Raw genomic sequence first — 23,946 nt, forward strand, 5'->3', positions numbered from 1 at the left:
GGGTTGTATACTTTAGCCATATGTTAAGGGGTTGTATATTCATTACGGGAAATTATTTACAGGTTACTACAATAATTACTATTTACAGGATTTGTAACAATATATTGCTCGTTTGGAAAAAAACTGCCACAATATGAATTTTTTTTCATTTTCTTTCTTTTTTTTTTTTTTTTTTTTTGCTTAAAGGCTTCCAAATGACGTTATCTTCTATGGAAAATAACAATAGATTTTTTGTTCTAAGATTAATCACTGGAGAGCAGAGCAAACTTACTTATCTTAATTGGAATTGGCTGAAAAGTTCAACTTCAAATCCTGTAAAATTCATTTTTTTGTATTGTGGCACTCTTCTCCCAAATGAGCGATGTGTGTTTATTTACTAAAATAAACATGTTAATTATGTAGCAATTTTTCTAGCTTCTTGAGTTACAAAATTGGCTTTTGAAAATGAAAAACTCCAAAATCATCTTCAGTAGAAATCATTGAGAGCTGAAGATGAAAGGAGGGAACTAATCATGGTTGATCTGATATATGTTTCACAGTGTGGCGACAGATCAGGGAGGTCAGGGAACTTTATTAATCAGGGAAAAGTCAGGGAAATATCAGGGAATTTTTGAAAAAATAACAAAAAATCAGGGAAAATTTATTTTATGAAGAATTTTTTTTTTTTTTTGCATTACAAAATTAAGTACTCTAATTCCCTACGCATTTTCTGCCAATGATCTGTTAAAAAAAAAAGTAAAATTAATGAGGTGTGATTATACACTGCGGCATATTTGTGCATCTTTTTTCCTCAACGTCAAAGTATTGAATCTTACTTATTAACCAAAGGATGAACTTCCTAAGATTGCTTCTGTGTCTGTTAGGTTGTTTATTTTACCTAGCTTGAAATTTCCTTTTACGCTTTCAATGCTACGTAAAATAAACAACCATACAGGCAAAGAGGAATCCTTCATTAATGCCTTAGCTTCTTTGCCTTTATTCCGTTGTCTTGAAGTGATTAGCGTACTGTAATCACGATCTCAAGAAGAAATCTTTGGTTTTTGAATTAATACTATAAAAGCTTCTTTCTATTTTCAATTTAATTGCTAAAACTGAACTTTCAATAAAAAAAACTTTGTTTTTTGCCGTTATACTATTTGTTGCCACCGCAGATTATAAAGGTTTTCTTTTCTTCAGACTTAAGTGATTCTTTAATTTTATAACCAAGTTGTATTCTTTTATATGTTTTAAAATTAACTAATTGCTTTTTTTTTTTTCTTTTTTTTTTTCTTGCATTTCAAAGTTTTTTGTTGCAAAAGCAATCTAAGGTTTTTTTTTTTTTCATTACATACTGAAATGATTTTAAATAGAGTTAACTTGTGTACTTAAGAAAAAAATTTTATATTGTTAAAATGCTGTATTCATTCATTAAAACCTATGTTCTTGATTAAAGAAAAGCTCCCTATGAATGGATGTCAAATGGTTTCATCTGTTTTGCATAAATATTCTATTCTTTCACTATTACTTGTTATTCTTGCAACAATTATTGTACTGTTTGAAAACTTAGTTCAAAATGACTTTAATTACTTTTTAGTTCTGTCTTAAATACACATACGTTTTTAAGAGTAATTTTAATAGTTTCTTAAAATTCTCATGCTAAGTGGTTTCTGGAAGTGAAGTATTTTTTTTTTTGTAATTTTCTATAATTTTTCCATTGTAGAAAAATTTAATGTACTGTTTTGTAGGTCCCCCCCCCCCAAAGATTGACTTTATATATTTTTTAACCATTTTATTTAAAAAAAAGTAACATCTTTTGAAAATATATCTTTAGTTCAACAACTTTACACAGCATAAAACGTTAAAAATACTGCATTTTATACAGATATACAATGGATTTCAAGTAGAGCAAAGAAAGAAAACCATTATCATTGGTAAGGTAAATCAGGGAAATTTGGTGAACTTAATCAGGGAAATCAGGGAAAAGTCAGGGAACTTTTTTTCTCAGTTCCTGTCGCCACCCTGAAATTTCAAATCAGATCTGTTATTGAAAATGATTGTTGCATTAAGGCAACTTTACAGTGAAACTGAAGTTCTTAAAAGCAATAATGAACTTTGGAAAAGCATTAATAAGGTTGTTTTCATCAACATTTTAAATGGTAAGGTATTTTTTTGGTATTGAATGAATAAAAACTCTTCTCTGTGTATACATCATCTCCATTTATGTTATCAACCACAGTTCCAAATGGTTGTAATGTTTCAAAAATTCAGTCCCTTTTTTAAAGAAATTGAAACATTTTCTTTCTTTCTTTCTTCTTTTTTTCTTTTGCCTTTTTTTTTTTTTTTTAAAAGAGGTTTTATGAACAGAAGCATTCATTTCAAGCCCATCTGCTAATTCTTCAAGTGAACCTCCTAGGTTAAATGTGCATTGCCAATGTTTCTTTCTTAAAAATGTAGAAATTAGTCTATTAATTTGAATCACATTTGTAAATATCAAGTCAAATCTTACTGATTTATTAGTGTGTGGCTGTTCCAATTATATTGAAATGCTATTCTTTAATTACAGAGGAGAAAAACCTTACAATGCTTTCAAATTTCTTTACTTATCAATATTGAAAAAGAAAGAAAGAAAAAATAAAATGCTTAAAAGAAATGCGGAAACAGCGTCTCAGAAATGTTCCATAACATCTGTTATTGCAGGAATTTATCACTTGTGAGGCACAAAATGAAAGTGACTGAAACAATGTGTTTAAATGGCGAAAACTGCTGTTGTGAAATTAAATTTTGAGCAGCGCCAAGATATTTTAATCCAAATTGATTTTTCTTATGCAAATCTAGTTATATATTTCTTCATTTATAGCAGATTTAATTGCCAGGCTAATTGTCAATTTGTGCTCTACAAGTCCAAAAATTTCACATCTTGCTTAAAAGTGGTCTAAATTCCTGTTTTACATACAAAATACTAACTGCTTCTTCTTTCCCATATCTGAGTTTAAACACAAATATTGAAGAATATTTGACTTTTTTAACGTTCTCTATATCTCTTTACAGTTTTTTATAGTACTGAAACTATTTCCGCTAGAGAAATATAATTTGATTTTGTATATTTATGTTCATTTATGCTTATCTTAAAGATTTTGCTTCCATTTACAAACTTTAGGGTGATGTGAAAAAACTAAAAATTGACATAGAACCAAAATTTATTGCCCTTGGCATGTACCATCTTGCGATTGGAATGAACAATAGAGCTTGGTTTTATAAGATCAGTGATACAGATAGTGAGTTCATTCAATTGTGTATTTTTATCCTTGATGCATAGTATTCTTTGTTTTGTGAAGGTTTATTTTTCACTATGTTATTTGTTTTATTGTTTCAGAAACTGAGTTGCTTTATGATAGAGAATATTTAAGTACTGTTCATAGTCTATATCTAAATTGCGAATATGCATCAGCTTTAATTGAAGGAAAAATTCAATTGCACATAGTAAGTTTTATTTTTAAGTAAAAGTCTTAGTCTCTTCAAAATGCTTGGTTTTAATTTTATTATTATTTTTCTTTAACAGATTGATGAGCCTAATTCCCCTTGCATTGAGCGTGAATCCAGAATATTTCCTGATGCTGATCAAAAAAATACAATAATCACTTGCCATGCTTTGACTAATGATTTTCTAATATTTGGAACTGATGTTAGTATATTCATAATATATTTGCTTTACCTTAGTTTTTTTCTTCTTTAATTCAATATTTTTAATGATCTTAGTTTTTGATGTTGAAAACTCTTTATTTTATGTTAACTGCAGTTCAAAATACATACTCGAAGTTGCAAGGGACTAGTTAAAAGCTTTGTTTTGTCAGAAGTTCCCATCCCAGCCTTTTCAGTCTTTTTTTTTCCCTTCAGAAATAGTGTATGTTAGATTATAACAATCATAGTTTAGAATAAAAAAGAGTTATTAGTACAGTATAAATATATTGTCTCAGAAAATAAATTTTATTGACGTACTAACTTAAAGAAAGGAAATTATCTTTGTCTGCTTACAATTTTACTTTATTACACTTAGGACATTCAGTTTGTTAACAAATCGACTTTCTGTTTCAAGCTAAGGTATTCCATTTTTAATTTGATGTCATTTTAAGTAAACACCATATAACGAAGTCTCAATCCTGAAGTCTGGATTAGAAATGGCCGTGCTGGGATTGCCATATTTTCAGAATAGCAAAAAACCAAAAATGTTAAGAAAATAGCCTGGGATAATACAGGTCGCCCAATTTCTCTTGATCACATTACTTTCAAACATTTTGTCATAGAGGCACAATTATTTATATCGTCCAGAAAAAAAGACTACTTCTTTAAATTTTGACAAAATTTAAATTGGGCCAAAAACAGCCAGCTACTACTCAATGAAATGTTAGATCGCTATATGTAGCAAAATTTAGCCCAATCGGCTACCTTTCACTTAATCTGGCAATGTTGCACCGATTCCTCATCAACATCTGAAGGAAAAGGACTCGGCGCTGACACTTGTCTCACAGAATCTGGGGGGGGGGGGGGGAGAAAAATACTGTGTTAAGTTGCAGTATAGTATTTTGCAAATGAATTCCTCTCTCACTCAAAATGATAAAGCAACGTAGAGGAATATTGGGCAAGTGAAATAGGGGACAAAGTGAAATGGTGAAATATTTACCCTGCTATTAGCAACACCTATCTAGTAATATTTTAATTATGTAGTAACTTGTCCAGTCTAGTCTAGAATTTTTCTCTGTAATTCTTTGCAGAGCATTAACACATCCATGAGCACTTGCGTCGTTTCCATGATAAAATCTTCCTTCACTAACAAATCAGAAAGATCATTTCTATTGTCTAGAAATGGCTCAAAATTTTCAATGTGAACGTTTTTGGTTGTGTGTCACCGACGTCAGTATCTTTGTTGGTTGGCCGCCTTTGTCACTCCTAAAAGCTCTTCTTCCAGTGAGTTCTGAACTGTGTGAGTTTAATAACTTTACTTCTGGTAAGAGTTCTGGTATCAATCGCATAAAATGTCTCCAATGGCCCAAACTTGATTACGCCAAAATACAGTTTATTACGTGTAATCTGCTATCTCAGGAGTTTGGATTTTGAAAAAGGGGAAAATTGTATCTGTTTGCTCTGCCGCATCCCCGTAAAACCGAAACTCATTGGCGTAAAATAAAATAAAGGTGTCAAATTTTAAGCTGTGTAAAAGAAACCCACGTAAAAGCCGGGTCTAGTGTACTCATATTGTAATATTTTGATGTAAGTCAATAATTTCTTTTTTTGTTGTTATTAAATGAGAAAGTAAGCCTATTTGTATTTTAAATGCTTTGAACAGTTAGTCAAGTGTGTGGGGGCAAAGTGAAATAGTTCAATTTATTTACTCACTCAATCCTTTATGTAATCCCCTATGTCTAAACTTACAATTCAAATAATTATAATCATAATTTAAATTAGTATGAAAAGGCACCCCAAAGCAGAACACTTGACGATGTTCTGCAATGTAAAATCATTTGACCAAAATTGTTCTGCAAATACTTCAAGCTTTGTATACACAAGCAACCAACTTGACCTTTTCCACAAATCGAGAGACCTAAATCAAAATAGTTTAATACAGGATTTTTTTTTTTCAGTTTTTGTTATACATTTCTGTAGTGGAACCTAAACCAATTGAAAGTCGCCAAAAATATTTTATATGCTTTCTAAAATGCATAAAAAGAGCAAAAAAAAAAGAAAAAAAAAAACAAAATTTTATAAAAATCCGAACTTTGGTGTCAAAACATGTTTTTTTGGTTATTTTTACATGGTATAAAGGAGAAATTAAAATAATGTTAATGAATAAATAAATTACTAAAATAATAAACAAGATGAGTGGATTTAGTGCAGCAAATTATAAAACATTTCAAATCTTTCTAAATAATTGAAATATTTTCAGGATGCAAAAGGATGGACATTAGGGTGGAACGAAAAAAAAAGTTTTTGATTTTCAATTTGCCGTAGTGCGGAAAAGTTGCCTTTTCATGCAAACAAGATGTAAAAAAAATATGAAAAATATTGAAGCACGCTTTAAGGTGCTGCAAAGAGCATAAAATTTTGCAAAATTGCAATTTTTGCTACATTTTAATTTTTTTAAAAAAAATTTCAAATTTATCTTTATGCTTCAAATGCTGTCGAAAAGCAATTTTTATGCTCAACAAGTCGCACAATAACTTTTTTTTTTGTTGTTCGGATTATGTTTTGAAGTGCCACAAGAGCAAAGTAAGTTTCGCAAAAACGCATTTTTTGCCGAATGCACTGGCATCTGGGAACTTGAGTCATTGCAGTAGCGGATGTTTAAATGGAGCGGGGCTGGTCAGCAGTGATTTGTGTGAGTGGGGCCAAACTCAGATCAGGTGTCAATTTCTTTGTCGAGTTGAGTTAGTGAGTAACGTAAAATTTCGTTAGTTGGTAAGATACTTCATTGTTGTGAGTTGCAATGGCTCAGTCTAAACAAGTGCAGACGAGACAAATGTCAAAATGTCCTTTTTTTGGAATCTTTAGCGATTTCAATGAAGTTTTACTACCTACTTACGAAGATGTAATGAAATGCTACTGTTTTATTAGACACGGCCTAAAAAGTGCGGCTGGAAAAGATCTTTCTGTAAGTGAAATATATATGACTTTTTAGTTTCCAGAATAGAGCTTCTTTGAGACAACAGGAATAGAAGCCTAATGGATTCTTAGATGGTAAAACAAAAGAATCAAGCGAATTTAAAGACAAAATAGGTCATCAGCTGGAAACCTCTTCTAATCTTCTTGTGGCTACTTCCTTAGCTATTGAAAATAACCTTCTTTTTGAGAACATACAGGACATAAGTACCGATCACAAATATGTATTGGATATGTGTGTCATATCAAGTGGGACTTGCTCACTAGATTTATCTTCAAGGAACCTGAGAAAACTTCCCCACTCCAGATGACTTACATTTGCAAACCGTGTATTTCAATTGTACGTGGCAACTAAAAATCCGGCTGAAAATCTCAAGACTCTGACTCAGTACATTGTTAAAGTGTAGTAAAGTATAGTTTATTTTATATGAGCGTGGCATTTCGCTTAAATTGTTTGAAACAAATAATAATACTAAAATATATTAATAGTAATCGTTATTCATTCATGCATTTTCAAGAAAGGATCCATTTCTTGAACGGATCAAGTGGGCAATGCGTACGCTCCTGTGTGGTTTAACATCCAAGTTAAAACCTTCTCGTACTTACGGCTCTAAACATTTATTTGAACGTATCTTACATTCACGATATCTCTCTCATGATTTTAAGAACATTATAGACCGGGTTATATAAAGAAATGGGTACTTTGATGCAACAGAAAATCTCCATTTGGCTATGTTATGCAAAGAGCGTAGAAATGTAAGAGAACTTGGATTACGACGTGTGTTGAATGCAAGAACACAAAGTAGAGGCAGGGTTAAGAAGTTTAAAGTTCAACAAATAACTTTTGCTGCCAAAGATTACATTGATTTGAACTCATGGGGTGAAAATGAAATAACCAAACCCCCCTTGGTAAAACATTTGTCTAGTGAATCCCTCACAGTGAAACTTGTAACCCCTAAGCGGCTCTTAAAAAGTATGGTTCAGTCGCAAGAGACGAAAAATTGACTCAAGAGTTATTTGGAAGAAAGAGTTATTTGGTACAAAAAAAAAACACTTTAATATGTCAAAGATGTAGACACAAACATCATACAGGTTTAACCATTTATTTAAAATCATTAAGAATACTTTAAATGGTAAAAGTGGAATTGTTAATGTCTTTTATAGTATACTAGTGATACACGCACGGCTTTGCCCGTAGTAGAAAAATTAAAAGGTCGTTTGGTTTGCTTGTATATTTACAAATAAAGTAACAAGAAGTTCTCGCCAATTGGCTTGCCCATGTTACGGTTCCACGTTATGACAACTTGGTAATTTACTCGCCCATTTTATAATTTTGCTCTGGTAAATGTTCTTAAAATTGGAATAGAAAAAGAACAAAATTGAATTTTCGAAAAAACGCTTCGAGGTGCACACCCCCATGCAACAAACTAACTTTATGCTAAATTTCATGAAAATCGGCCGAACGGTCTAGATGCTATGCGCATCACAGAGATCCAGACAGAGATCTAGATCTCCAGACAGACTTTCAGCTTTATTATTAGTAAAGATTATGATTTTTTTTAAAACTGTATTTTGTAATTAGTATTTTTTTCCTAATGTAATGCTTAAAAAATGTATTTACTGTCATATTTTGTGCCGTTATATACAACAGGAAAGCATAAAAGGGAATTTCATTGTTTAAATGGAAATTTCGGTTATTGTCAAACTTTAAGCTCGTTGCGGCACCTAAAGATGTTGTAGTAAAGCAATGAAATTTATTCTGCTTCTTTGTAAACTTAAATGACAACTTTCCCCCCTACGGCAAACCAAAAAAATTGAAAAAAAAAATTAAGGTCATTTTCGTTCCACTCTAATGGACATCTCAAACAGGACACGCAATTTTCGGCGATGGATGTGTTTCTATGTTGGCATGTTTCCAAAACATACGTTTATGGAGGAAATTGCAGTGGATGAAGGTCAATTGGGGAAAATAAGGAAAAATGGAACCAAAAATGCTAGAAAAATCGGAATTTTTTCAGATTTAGAGTATGAAACTTATGCAGAAATCCACAGAAACAGCCCATTTCTACAAATATCTTACAACTCAAAATAAAATAAAACTTTGCACAAATTCTGCAGATTTCTTTAGGTTGAAAGCAAATCCAAAGTTCCTGCGGATGACTTATCGAATTCAACATTTTTCGCGAGCTTTCCACCGAATTATCGTAATTTCCGAGAATTTTAGATTTTCTTCCAGTTTAAAGAAATCTGCAGAATTTGTGCAAACTTTCATCTTGAGTTGGAAGATATTTGCAGAAAATCTGCAGTTTCTGCAGAAATTTCACAGAAATCTGTAGAATTTCCGCAGAAAATTTGTCTAAGTTTTCCTCTCACATTTGAACAGAATTGTTCTGCAGCTCATGCATCTGTTCTGCAATGTACGTTGCAAATTTAGTAATATTCTGCTTTGGGGAAAAGGCATATTTATTGTCCTGATGTCATTGATAATAAATGTGTCCAAAATTAATGTTTCCCTCTTTTTCTTCTGTGAATTTAAGCATGGAGAAAAATTACCGCTTTCAACATAAAATACTTATAGTTTTTTCTTTTATTTACCTATTTGTTTATTTATTTGAATAGTAAATTTGAGTTGCATTTTTTATTAATATTTTGCAGACAGGAACTATTCAACTGTTTTCATTAATGGAATGGAATTTTGCACTCTCAATAAATCATCCTCTGAACTCAGCTATTAAGCTTTTGTGCCCTGATGTGCCTGGTACCCGTATTCTGGTTGTGGATTCCAAAAGTTCAGGATTCATATATAATCCAGTAAATTTTAAAACTTTTTTCTTTAAACATTATTTAAATAAAATGTTTAAAAATAAAGAACTACTATGTATGTATTTATTTATTTTTTCTTAGTGGGTTATCTTTAAATGAATGCTAATGTTTCATAAATCCTTTAAATTTCATTGACTTTAACTTTTTCCTGTTTCTCATTCCTAGTGCCTTAAGGGAAAACTACAAAATGGCAGCTCTACATAACGTTTCAATGGCATTTTTTATTTGCCAATTTTTTTTTTAGAATACTTTTCACCTAAATAGATAGAAATTTTTATATGCATTGTATAACTTGAGTGCAATAGGTACAGTTAATATTATGATAAGCATTTTAAAGATCATTGTACCTTCAGGTATTTTTTAACAGTGCTTCTTAATTTTATACACCCAAATCTGTTTTTGTGCGGTGGATAGCTACCAACATAAAAATTCGTTTGTATTAAACATAACTTCATCCGTATTATAAATATAATCTGGTATGTCACGTCAGTGACAGGAACAGGGGACCCTCGGGGGTATTATAAATATATAATTTCATAAACTGAGTACCAATCAAATTGAAATTTTCATATACCGCACAAAAAAAATTCGCACAAAAAAAAATCACACAAAAACAGGTTTGAGTGTATTAGGTAAAATAAAGAGACAGTTCAAAAGCTCAATTACAGCCATTTTTAAAGTATAAGCCAACTGATACCTTAATTCCAATTAATTTGTACACATGTTTTTTTTTGGGGGGGGGGATGAAAATTTTAAAAGTTTTCAAATACAGTCTAACCCCATTATAGCAACCCCCTAATGAGTAAGGATCCCGCAGTTGTAGTGAATCTTTTAAATGGTCCTAACTGTAACCCTATGGTGTTCATGTATTTTTTAACGCTTGTAACAAGTACTACATGTTAGAGAATTGGCTATAGCATTCCAAAAATTTCTAAAATTTTTAGCTTTTATAGCATTTTTCCCAGATACACTCCTCATCTATTTTTTTATATGCAAGCACCATCTTATGAAATCATTACCTCTTTTTAGCCAAAATACCCTGGTCCAAACCACATTCCTTGCCTATTGTTCCTCTGATAATGAACCTCCTTGGAACTTCACACTGACCATGGCTAAATTAGGCAAGCTAAAATTTTTTCCTGTTGGGTATTTAGTTAAATTTATTCTGAAATTGAAATGCAGCGAAAGGCTATTCTCAATTTGCAAAGAATTTTTTCTTTCTTTGCAAATTTACTGTAGCCACATCTGGCAGAATTGCAATTCTAAAGCAGCTATCAGTGTTTTAACACTTTCAGGTCTGAGCTATTTCAACCACATACATCCCTTCAGACTGGGGTTTTTTGGTCCTTCACATGATTTTTTAAAAAATACTTGGAAGATGTGTATTTTAGTAATTTTATTGTATTATATACTTTTCAAGATGTTTTCTTCCATAATAAAGGAACTATTTGAATGAAATAAAAATCAATTTTTAGTAAGAAACTAGCTGTGTCGCCCCGCGTTGCACGGTCCACCTCGAAAATGAAAGTTATGACAAGTGACGCGAGTTCAACACTCAGGCTTGAACCAAGAAAAAAAAAGTCTGAAATTTTGCGGCAGATTGCGGAAAACTCCCCCAAAAAGTAAACATTTATAATCTCCTGATTACAGGAAAAGCCTCAAAAAAAAACAAGAATTTTACCTGAATTCGAGAAAAAAATGGCAACAGATCTTTCATCTCAATGATTTTCTTCACGCTATACATTTTAATAAAAGCATTGTAGCGGAAAGTTGAGATGAAGCGCTGAATAATAATTTGAATGGAGGAAAGCCTTCGAAAAATAGGGATTTTATGTTGAAATCCAAGTGTCATAATTAATAGTTTTTAATTGATATATCCGCTAATTATTATCGGAGGATTATGTTAAATAGCCAAACATGAAGACAGGAAGATTACAAACTCATCGATACCTGGTTCGATGGTCAATTCAATGTCATTCGGGAGAAGAAGCTTGGACATACATAGATACATATACGCTCAGTTTTTAATTATATAAGATTGTTGAAAAAAGCATGTTTGAAACTAAAAAAAAAAGTTCCGCATAGGAAAACATTATTTTTAACCATAAAAGTTTACCCAGACAAGATTAAAAACTTACCTTAGCCTTGCACCAATATCTGAAAATGGGGTTAATTTGTAAATAAACATTATTGAATAAAATTTTCTTTTTGTATGGTACATTTCAAAGCACAAACTCAAATTTAAGCCCCTATTCTATCACGTTTCATGTCTTTAATTTTGCCTGGTGCTGCCATCTATTTTTTTTTTTTGAAAGTTAAAGGTTCGTAGATGGTATCTAAAAAGGCTAGAAACGTATAAAACTCGTACTTAGAGAATCTTGGGCATAGTTAACTTCACCAAAAACTGCACCCCGAGTGACGCTCGGACATAGACCTCAAAGTGTTGAGCAAATTTTTTATGACAATCTAGATAAAAAAATTGTAGTTTTGTTTATAATATTTGACAGAAAAATCAGCAAAATGTACATAAATGCAAAAGCTTGCAACCAAAAAGAAAAAAAAAACTTTCTTTCTATACTATGGACAAATAAAAATTTAAATTTCTATAGCTTGTTTATTATTGAGTACAATAGTTAATACTAATATTTTGCTTAATTTTGTCCCAGTCAGTAATAAAAATATCGTGTGATAAAGACATTCGTTATGAAAGTATTTTAGCTAGTGTGGACTTTTTTTTTTGTTAAAAAATTGGATGTAACAAAGCCTTGTTTACAGGGCTCTCGTCTGTTTAAGGTTCATTTTAGTGGAGTTAGACTGTATTTCTTAAACGATAAAATTTCAACACATATTAAAAAATTTAATATTTTTTCACAAATCATTTTTATTCATTATATTGTCCTCTCATATTCAAAGTTTGTATCAGTTACAATGAATCTAGCTTTTGTAATTATATCATTCATTTTTCAGGTGGCAATTCCTGACTCAGTATAGTTTTTCTTTCGTTCTTTTTCAGGTAGATTCCAGCTTACTGTCCATTCCAGATTTCCGACCAAATGTGAAGAAAGTTCTGTGGGATAATTGGCCTCATTGTAAGGTATTAAAGCAAATACTTCTTTTTAAATTCTTTATTTTTTAAAGCACTTTTTAAATAAAGAGAACTGTACAAATTTACATTACCAAAATTTTCTCTCTTTTTACAATGCATACAGGGTTGTTTTTTTAAAGTACTCATAATAAAGCTACAAATCAGACTGTTTTTCAAGTATTGCTATAAAACTTAAGTAGTCTTCAAAGCATACTCCTTGCATATAAACATATTTCTGCAGACACGTTTTCCTAACTTTGTATGCTCCCTGAAGGTCTCCTATTGAGACATCCTTTAGATCATGCATGCATGCAGGCTCAAAAAACAGCAAAGCATTAAACAGAGTTAAGTAATCAAATTTTGCAGACAAGATTGAACAGACGTGTCGAGTGTGAACAAAAATTGCTGCTATTAGGTGGCTTCATTGTGACAATGTCACACATATTTTGTGGTTACAGAGTATTTATCAAAAAATGGCAGCACAATGATTCCTCAGCTTTCCTACAGCCTCAAAGTTGCCCCTGCAGACTTTTTTCTCTTCAGAGTGAGGCCATGTCAAAAAATTCAACAACAGAGCTGTAGATGCCGTCATAGTGACTTGCCACAAGTGCTCTAAAGGATGTTTCTTTTGCTGACTTTCAGGGAGTGTACAAAAGAGTGTTGAACACTATTAAAGTTTTGTTGCTATATTTGTGAAACATTTTGATTTAGGGATTTATTAACATTACTTAAACTAGAGACACTGTATGTATGATAACTACTTTCAGCACTAATTGTCTCAATCAGGGCCGGATTTAAAGGAGGGCAGGCGGGGCTACTGCCCCGGGACCATGTCACAAATACGGATCAATGATCAATCGTTTTTGGTTTTATGCTGAAAATTACAAAGCATAAACAAATGGTGAAGGAAAACCATTAATATTATAATAATAAAAGAGATGTGCAAAAGAAGAAAAGGCTTTTTCTCTCGGGAATGAAATTCCTTCCAAATAATGGAAGAATATTTCAAACTGGTGCAGTGGTTTTGTAAATTACCCTCCACTCACAAACTTGCAAAACCTGCTCTCTCTTTATAATATTAGATTATATTATATAAACAGGTATGGTTGTGCGGTAATGACTCAAACTCCCCGCCCCCCCCCCCCTTTCTGAAAGTAATTCTGGCTACTCTGGTGTTGTGCATATTCTTTCCTGCTAGTGATTCAAAATAAGTAATTAAATAAATTGTAAAAATGTTACAAAAATTTTCATCATTTAGAATCTTAGGTTACCAATTTCTTTTATTTCAAATTTTTTTCAACCTTTTTTAGTTGTGTGTTTTGTTTCATTATTCAGAATGTACGATAGCAGATCAAATGTAAACTGCAATTTGACTCTAGCGCTGCTGTTAGTAATTAATCTGAGATGGTGCCTTGCCAATATGTTGGTATTTTATCTAAAGAAGGGTTTGTACACACATTGGAGATCTAGGCTGCTTCAGTATGCCGTGAATGAGCAACTGTTACACAATGCATGATTATAAAATATCCTGCAAAAGGTGGCACCAAACTCTGAAATTTTGAGACAGCTTATGACACAATTTGTAGAAGAAACACTTTTTACACTCCTGTATGAGTGGGCTCAAAAAACTATGGCATGAAGAGAAGCAGTTGAAAATGAAACTGATGAAAGGAGACCATTTATAAGCATCACTATAGACAACATTGTTACCATTCGTGACATTATTGAAGAAGGACAACTAATGCAGGCTACTACTGTTGCCTTTTGGATGAAATGAAACTGGATATCGTAAAAGCAATGCCAGGAAGCAAAATCTAACGTCATTCTTGTGCAGGAAACTGTAAGATTGCATGATGCTGCTTTAAAGCAGGAAAACTTGGAGAAATTCTATTTGTTTAGACTACTCTAAAGAGACCTAGGAGGACAGCAATTCGATAATGATGCAAGTGTAGAGGAATTTGAGTGCAACTGACGCTGCACATGTCCCTCTTTCTATCACAAAGGTATCAAAAACATGGCAATTTGATAAAGAAAATGTGTATCAGAGGAAGAATACTTTGCAGAAAATTAATGGATTATGCACATTTTTTTAGCTCATACAAGCAATTGTTTTTTAAAAATTCCAGTTTATATTTGAGGCAGTGTGAACCAAAGGAATATAAGTGAACTATTTAGAGTTTCAAGTAAATAGTGTTTAAAGTTCTGATCCTAGGTAAGGTCCTAAGTAGATCATGCTTTACAGCAACACCCACCAGAGCTACTAGAACCATCTTATGCCCCAAAGCAGAGGAGAGGTTCTCCTATCATTTGTACTAGTTATCTCTAAATTTTAAATTTTGTCACTTACAGCCCTTGGCTTTTCCCTCCTCATTTGATCTATCCTCGTATTTATTTTTGCTTTCTCTCTTGTAGGGTGTTTTTATGACTTTTGATGAAGAACGAGCTGACTCATTTATTTACATTCGAGATAGTATTGAAGGTAAAATCAGATTCATATGTGAAGATTTTTTCTAGAAATAAACAAAATTCTTATATTTTTTTTTCTTTTCAGGAAGTAAAGTTGAACGAATTAGTAGTCTTGCTGTTAATGATATTTATCCTGGGTTGTTACTGGATGGAGAACTCATATTTCTTACACCAGCTGGAAAAACATCTAGTTTAACTGTTCCTGGTCTTCGTGTGGATGTTAATGATTTGGGACATGATGAAACTACTGTAATTGCTGGCCTAAACATATTAAATATTTAAATCTGTTCATGGGATTATATAAGATAATTACTTTTATTTTGTTTCAACTGCAAATAATTGTAGTGTTTATAAAAGTTTTTGTTTTTTGTATTATACTATTTCATTTTAGCTAATTGGCTGAATTTCTTAATGTTAAGTAAACAACAAGACTAGCTAGGTCTCTGTTTTCTGTGTAGCAATCTGCATTTTAAAATGGCATAAAAGCCACTATTGATCGAGTCTAGGCTACAATGAAATGCTTGTAAGTGAAATGCATTTTTCCTGCATTAATGTTAATTTTAAATGTTAATATTCACATTCATTAATGTAACTCAAATTACTGTGTACTTTAAAGGAAACAGGAATATTTTTTTTTTTTTTTTTTACAAAACTTGTATTATGATTGTTGTAAAAAGCAAATTTTATGTACATTTTATTCTAGTAGTTCTTATTTTAAATTATGTTTTTTTATGAAATTTCATGACCTTTAGATAATTGGGTTATGATCTAATTATCCTTAATTGCTCATCATTGTCATAAGTATATTTATCCAAATAATTTGTTTACATTTTTTGGAAAAAATCATTCCAGAAATCAATGATACTGTAATCCCCTGTGAAATTTATTACAATTTTATTTGCAGCTCTAATGTACCCATTTCGCTCCAGTAAAAAAGGAAGAAAACACATATTGACTTAATATTTAGGATTTAGGGGGAAAAAACTATTATCCTTTCATATTCAATCCAAATAAGTTTGCACTTGTAATTTTCTGTATTTGTGTATTGGGTCATTCCATCATGACAAACAGAGCCGTATTACCGCAGAGACATGCGGGGCAGAGGCCCTCCTCTTACATTTCAAGGGGCCAAAAATTCCCTTAATTTATCATGCTAATTAAAAATAAATAATGATTTCACTCAGAAACTAAAGTACAATGATTTCATTTATATTTTTGCAAGTGCCAAGACAAGGAAAAAAAATTCTCTTTGTCAATAAAAATTTCTTAAAAATATAGAATTTTCTTTGACTTGAACAAACCTCAAGATATTTGTATATCTCCTTAGAGAGTGGTTGAATATTAATGATATACTATGCTTTTATTAAATTTTAATTTACTTTCTGTCTCCTGTTGGCAGCCCATTTCAAAAATAAATATACTCTTGATTGCTGTTAAAAAGTTGTAACACTTTAGATACTTCCAAATAAAAAAGTGGAATGCAGGATATTGAAAACTAGGTTTCTTGAAAAATATGTAAACTTGGTTTCCAAAAGTTTATTTTTCTGATTATAATCGATCACTGCATTGTTACTCCTCACCAAGTTAATTTTAATCAAAGATGAAGTATGCCTTAATGACTGGGGAGGGGATGCATTACTTTTTCAAAGTCTATAATATTGTTTTATGTATTTGAAGTCCTTCAGATAAAACAGTAATATAATGATGAATATAGTAAAATGCTCCATGTGTGGTACTACTACAGCACTGAAAATATTGATGTTACATTTATATTTCAGTTTTTAAAGAAATTGTTAGTTGTATAAATTGTTTTTTATATATGTTTTCTAATTTTAGCTCAACAGTAATTTCAAGGCAGCCTTACAAGTTCGGAGGTACTTGCCTTAATCTGTCTATATATATATATATATATATATATATATATATATATATATATATATATATATATATATATATATATATATTTTCTTTTCTTTTTTGTGAATTCTCCTTTTTTAAGAAGACTAAACTTATTTAGGTTTGATCAAGCTTTAGCTCTAGCGACTAATATAGATTCAGCTAAATTATGGAATGAACTTGCTGGTGTTTCAATTTTAAATTTTGAGTTAGGAACAGGTAAATTAACTCTATAATGATCTTTTGTTTTTTTTTGTATTATATTTACTATTGTTTAATTACATTTTTCATAATTTGTAGCTCTACAAGCATATCGAAAAGTTGGAAATGCACGAAAAATTCTTGTGTTGGAAGAAATTAAGGTATGTAATGCAAAAACACTCATAAATCCAAACCTTTCAAGATTGAACGAAAATTGTGATTTAAACTTATGTAGTGTACCTAAAAGTATAAATGATAAGTTATAGTAAGAAATAGATGCGCATTAACAATACTTTTTCACGTACTCTTGAGGGGCGTCGCCATCCCCCCCCCCTTCAGTTTTTCAGAAGTGGGACTGCCAATATCATTTTAGCGATGCAACTAACGAAGAAAAAGGGAAACTCTTCATTGTTTTAAAAAATTAAAATAGTAATTATAAATGAACAATTGAAATAATAGTGACAAAAAGTATTTTTTCTGCGAAATTTGAATAGAAAATGTAATCTTAAAATACAATTTTGGAACATCCATGATTCTCTTTTATTAAGAGTATCTAATTACGGGCAGCGGAAATGTACACTTCAAACATTTTTATTTACACACACAAAAAAAAAAGCATTCAGAACAATATGCTCTTCACTAGGCCGCAGAGTGGATATATCTGCGTAGTCGTAAACTATGAGCTAGGCTCAAATTAAAGTATTGTACATAGAGTAAAATTAGTATAATTGGAGAGAGGATCGGCGACCAAACTAACATGGTGCCACCTTGTCTTTCGGCGGCCCTAGTTATACAAAAGCATGCTTCATGGTTCTTCAGTTAAAAAAAAATGCGTAAATAAATAGGACAGCTTCATTAGGGCAGCCCAAAGGAAAGGGGTCGCTGAAACATTCCTCCCTTTTTTTTATGATGAAAAATGTTGACCTGAAAATCATTGCTTAATGGAGAAAAATGTATGGGTCGCCGAAATAAATTTGAAATAAAGAGAGAGAGAAAAAAAAAACAGTGAAATGCAAAGAGAGATTCAAAATATTGTAATGAATACTCACAACAAAAGTTCTAAATGTTTGAATGTAAAAATCGTAAGTAAATCAAAGCTTGATCAAGAGATGCAAGTGCGAAATGGCATGTTTAAAATAAAATGAAGTGGAATAGAGACCAAAGGTAACGCAAAAAATTACCACATCCGTTCATTATAAGGCCTTTTTCTAAGGCCGCAGACGCTTGTATTGCAAGAAAACAAAAATATTAGGCGGGAAATTTAAAACTTGATTATGGAAAATTCAAGCAAATAATCGTGTTTGGCAAAGGAAAATTGGAAGAAAATATTACCACACTATGTTTATCAATAATTAAAATCAGTGGCGCCGACTCCATGGGGCCTCAAAAATATTTTTGAGGGCCCGAGCCCCCTCAAAAATATTTTTGAGGGGGCAGAGCCCCCCCAATAAATCAAGAAAAGTATTAGTTATATTATGTTTTCTAAACTCATAAATTTATCTTTTATTTTCCTTGTTTGAAGATAGTTTACCTTGTAAAATACATTCAGTAATTAGTTAAAACAAATAATTATTATGGTAGTAAGCAGGTTAACTGAAAAGGAGTAGTGTGAATAATGATGGTGTTATAATGCTGCAAGCACACTTAAAATTTGTCCCAGTGCTCGAACTTACGGGTCAAATCTGTTGCCGGTGGGCAGCGCTGCGGCGAGCTCATCTAAGTGTTGCTGATCTGGAAAAAATATATGAGGGTTTGATTTGTATATTAAATGGGAGGCGTGATTGTTTTGAGTACTTTTGGGAATTGTGTTTAAAAGAAAAATCTTCACAAAATGATCCTTTGCTTCCTCGGAATCGACGTATACTAAAGTATGAAAACAACGAAGCCTCTGCTTTCGTTGCTCTGCTTCGTTGCTGCACCACATGCTTTCAAAATCCCAAAGGCACTTTACATTGAGGTTTGTGAAATGGTGCAATCTTGCATTATTGGGCGGTTTACATCAACTGAACTCGCACAGAACATTGCAGTTGAACAAGAGTGCTTGCTTTTATTAAACAGAGGTGAAACAAATTTTGAAAAATCAATTGAGTTTTCAAAAATAACCTAGACATTGAGAGACTGCGTTTACACTTGAATATGTTAGCCGGTATAACTAATGAAAAAACTGGTCTTAAAAAAAACATGCGTAAATTAAATTACCTTTTTACGAAAATACTGTGCGTGTTTGTATTTATAATTCCTTTTTTCAAAGCCAAAAAATATGTGTCAGGCTTGTCAAGTTTTGGGGGTTCTAATGTTGATTATATGACTTTAAAATGCTTTAAAAAAACTTTAAAACTCACTATTTTTCATCTCAAATTTAGAAAATTTTCCCCTGTTCCCCCCCCCTCCCCCATTTTTTTAAAAGTCTGCGTCTCTGGGAGTGCCTTTCCATTCAAGTCAAGTGTCCTTCCTACGTTAAAATATCAATGCTTAACTACGGCACTGCACGGCTCCCCATAAAATAGAACAAAAACATCTCTTACTAAGACAAGTGATAGGATTTAACAGTTGAACCAGAAAATTTGTAAACCAATTTTTAGATTCTTTTACTTCGAAAACGCCGTGTCACATACTGTTTATTTGTTAAAATTATACACACTAGAAAATATGGCATTTTCAAGGTACAAAAATCTGACCTTTATTTGGGGTGGGGACCTCAGAGGGATTACATAACCTACACCCTAAACCCCCGGTGATGTCCGCCCCCCCCCCCCCCCCCAATAATTTTTGCAAGTCGGCGCCCCTGATTAAAATTTAGAATGAAGATAGGAGGGACGTAGCCAAACTGAAAGGAAGAGTGGGGAACTAAAAACCCTTCTTTTTACCTCCCAAAGCTGCCCTGTAAGTGAGTTTTTAAAACTTAGGACTTAAAATTTTGAAAACATTCCTGCTGCGAGCCTAGGATCTCTTCTTTCTCTAACATTACCACAGATAGTCTAAAAATGTGTGTTTAGAACTACAATTTTTAAAACAAAGGAGATCCCTCATTAACACAGCGTTAGACTATCTACAATTGCACTTTTAAGGTTTCAATATTGAAAAATTACTGGGAAGGGGCCACCAAACCTTTTATCCCCCTAACATCACCAGAGATCGTCTAAAACTGGTTTTAAAACTACAATTTCGAAAATTTTCCGAGGGAGAAACCCCCAAACCCCCTATCTAAGTGTCAATAAATTTCCATTTCAAGATTCATATTGTATACATCTAGTAATGACTCCATCCTAAGCCAGAAAGTTGAATCCATTCTCCCTGAAAATATTCATACATTTGGAAAAAAAAAAAAGTGTGTAGCAAAACTCAGGGGTACCCAAAATTTATTTACTCAAGGTTCACGTTGTAATATTTGGGAAGACAAAGTGGGTCAACAGTCCAACAATATTTCAGTTCAAATGGTATTTGTTAGGCTACCCCCCTCCCGTCCCCCGTGAATTTAACTGAAATTACACGCTCTAAAAACTATTATGCTTAACCCGATTCAAAAGAGAGAAAATTTTTGGGGGGAGAATTTGCGCCATTGAGCTTGGGGGGGATGGGGATCCCTGCCCTAACTTATATTTAGGGAATTAATCTCCATTAAAAAATTATTCCAATACAAAAAGTTTGAAATTACTGCATAGGCGGATTTAGGACTGAGTTCCTGGGGGGGGGGGGCAGGATTTTTTTTAGCAACATTTTTATTGCCCCCCTACTCCTATGTTTTTGTCTGTTTCCTGTGATGCATAAATCCATGCTTTACTTTTTTGTGTGTCGTTTTCATTAATGTGTGTTTTCATGCTGTCCTTTTTTGATTGACCTTAAGGGAGGGAGCTATCAAGAGTGACGCAGGGCTCCCTTTTAAGTGGGAAATAGAATATCTCCAATTTTAGGGGGCCGGGGTTTCTCCCCCAGAGGAAATTTTGTAAAATGGATATACAATTCTGCATTTTGAAGCCTTATATAGGTTAATTGGATAGACATAGAAATTGATAACCAGATTATACAGTTGTACAGTATTGTTCAAACTTTGTAAGAAACAGCCATTTTAAGTTTGAAAGAAAAAATAAACTAGATTTCTCATTACAACAACCTTTTTTTAATTATACATAGTGCAGAAAACGAAAAGGAATAGAGGTAGTGTATCATTTTTTTTCCTGGCTGAACAGATTAACAATATGCAGTAGAAGTAATTGGAGCCTACTTTGTTTAGGATTTTCAAAGACTTATCTAATTATTTTCAAGGACTCTAGAATAAATAAAATTATTTAATGCACTTCATTTGTACTTTCCAGTCTCTGGTATTTTAGTACTTGATTGTAAATTTTTGCAGTCCTGTTCTAACTTTGGGAGAAATAGCTATTTTAACTTTAAAAGAAAAAAGAAACCATAGATTTCTCATGACAACAACCTTTCTTCAGTTGCAAGTGGGGAAGAAAACGAAAAGAAATAGAAGTAGTGTGTTTTTTTTTTTCCCGCGCTAAACAGATAGACAATATGCAGAAGAAGTAAGATAAAAGCAATCAATACAAAAGAATTTCCAAAATACTGCATTCAGGATTGAATAAATAGCAAGATATGAAACATGTGAGTCACAAAAATTTATTTAAAATAATATGTTACAAACGTGAGAACCATGATTTTTACATTTTTAATACAGGATGTGGCAAGGAGCTGAATTTCACACATGTTGGCACTCCTCCCCCTCTACTATTTGTTAGAAATTTTAAAATTTAAGGTTTGTAACCCTACGTTTCCAAATATTCAAGGTTTTCAAGCACTTAAAAATGAAATTAGTTTTTTCAAGCAATTTCCATTTTTTAAGGAACAAATCATGAATTTTTTTTTTTTGGGGGGGTGGGGTTAGGGAATTAGGGACCCACTTCAAAGCAGGAGCCCTCCGCAACAGCTTGTTTATCTTATAGGCAAATTCGACCCTGTTTGTAATTCACTCTTACGTGTAAATTTTTGCTTGATTTTTTTGTAATTTTTACGAAAATTCGTCATTTTTTACGGTTAAAGGATTTTTACCATTTTACTAATCTTTGTTAGGTTTTTATAGACTTTTATAAAATTTCAGTAAATTTTCCAAAACTTTTGATTACTCAATTATTTAGATTTCAATAATGAAAAGGACTGACTCACTTAGACTTAGATGATTATGACTTACCTTACTTTTTAAACAGTATTTATAAAGTAAGTAAAATTGTACTCTCCCTCTAAGTAAAAATATTTATTTAATCAGAACACTCAGATTACTGAAATGTATTCAGTTTGCGACAGTATTTATTCTCTCTCTCTCTTAAAAAAAAGAGAGAGAGAGAAGGAAAAAAAAACTTATGTTTTTTAGAATTTCTCAAAAGGCCAATTAATATACTAAGAACATAAATATTATGCAGAAATAAATACTTGAAATGTGGACACAAATCATAACGAGTAGATCGTTCTGTTACGCAAATGGGGGAGGGGGGAGTTTTTCCTCTTTGCTTTAGGTTCTAATTTGTTAAAATGATCGTCAATTATTATAAGTGTTGCAGCTCGATGTATAGCTCGTTTAGCCTATATTTTCATTCATATACTTGCCCAAATGGTTTTCAGTCCAAAATAGTGAATTTAGACACATTTTCAGCACCCCAGTGACAGCTGTACTATTTGTATTTAATGTTCTTATTTTTTTTCCTTTTCTTTTCTCCCATCAGAATAGGACATTTGCTTTTCTCTTCATTTTCATTGAACTATTCAAAAAAAAAAGTCCTGATTTTTTTGTTTTAAGATTTTGGAAGATGTGTTGTTTCTGTATAAAGTCCTCCCAAAACTGGGGGTCATTGTCCCCTATGCCCCCTCCCCCTATAAATCCACCCATACCCTTCTGAACTATTCAAAAAAGAAAAAATATATATATATGTATATATATATATATATTTTAATTTTTGGAAGATGTGTTGTTGCTACATAAAGTCCTCCCAAAACTGAAGGGGCATTGCCCCTCTCTGCGCTCCCCTCCCCACAAATCCGCCCATGAATTAGTGCGACCAATATTCACCGAGATATGAAATGAGCGACGTTTTGTGACTTACACCACTTTTCAATCCCCATCAATAACAATTTTTGGGAGGAAATCTAGCGGTTAACAAGTGTTTAAAATGATATGTGTGCATTAAGCGTGGTTTCTCAAATTGTTCCAGGTTTTCTAGTGTGTTTTTGCTTATCAGGGCATAATATTTGCATATATTTTTGAATAGCAAATAAAAATATAAATACCTTGTTTTTCTTACTTTAACGACCTGTTATTCTTCTGAAAGGGCAATAAGTTCTAATCTCGTCTTCTGTATAGTCCCTTAAAACATTGAACTGGAATAACTCTTTGAATTTTGGTTGCACAAATGTCAAGTTTTTTGTGTCAGTAATCAGGGCCGTGCCCAGCCTAATCGGCCCCGTCGTGCAAATGTCCTTTGAGCGCCTTTATGCTCTAGCGTTCGAGGAAAATATAGTTAATACCTGGAGGGAGGTTTTGTAGACAAGTATAAAATTGAAAAAAGTACGTTTGACATTTAGTTTATACAAAAAATAACATGTGAATCTTTAATTTCGCAATATGGTTTTTAAATATTTTACTTCGCATCTCGAAATTATTCCGAGTTCAGCAGCTCCTCTGATACGCTAATAATGCGTTTTGGAAGAAGAAAATATTTTAATATCTTAGTTAAAGCCACTTTGAATATCTATCTAATCTCTAAATTATGAACAATTAATAAAACTTTTATGCCTGTCAAAACATGACAACAGGAGCAGTGGCGCAACTAGAAAATAGTTTTAGGGGGGCATAA

General features: G+C 32.2%; 1 protein-coding gene across 1 annotated transcript in view; it reads left to right on the forward strand.

Annotated features, from left to right (window-relative positions):
- LOC129218987 (WD repeat-containing protein 19-like) overlaps positions 1 to 23,946 on the forward strand; it is a 95,740-nt gene that overhangs the window by 66,798 nt on the left and 4,996 nt on the right. Inside the window, 10 exon segments of the mRNA XM_054853305.1 lie at positions 3,137 to 3,254; positions 3,353 to 3,459; positions 3,539 to 3,661; positions 9,286 to 9,441; positions 12,467 to 12,547; positions 14,951 to 15,017; positions 15,090 to 15,253; positions 16,841 to 16,878; positions 17,022 to 17,119; positions 17,201 to 17,262. Of these exon segments, the coding sequence (XP_054709280.1) occupies positions 3,137 to 3,254; positions 3,353 to 3,459; positions 3,539 to 3,661; positions 9,286 to 9,441; positions 12,467 to 12,547; positions 14,951 to 15,017; positions 15,090 to 15,253; positions 16,841 to 16,878; positions 17,022 to 17,119; positions 17,201 to 17,262 (1,014 nt within the window).

Source organism: Uloborus diversus, chromosome 3, assembly GCF_026930045.1.
Source record: "Uloborus diversus isolate 005 chromosome 3, Udiv.v.3.1, whole genome shotgun sequence".
Taxonomy (NCBI): Eukaryota; Metazoa; Arthropoda; class Arachnida; order Araneae; family Uloboridae; genus Uloborus; species Uloborus diversus.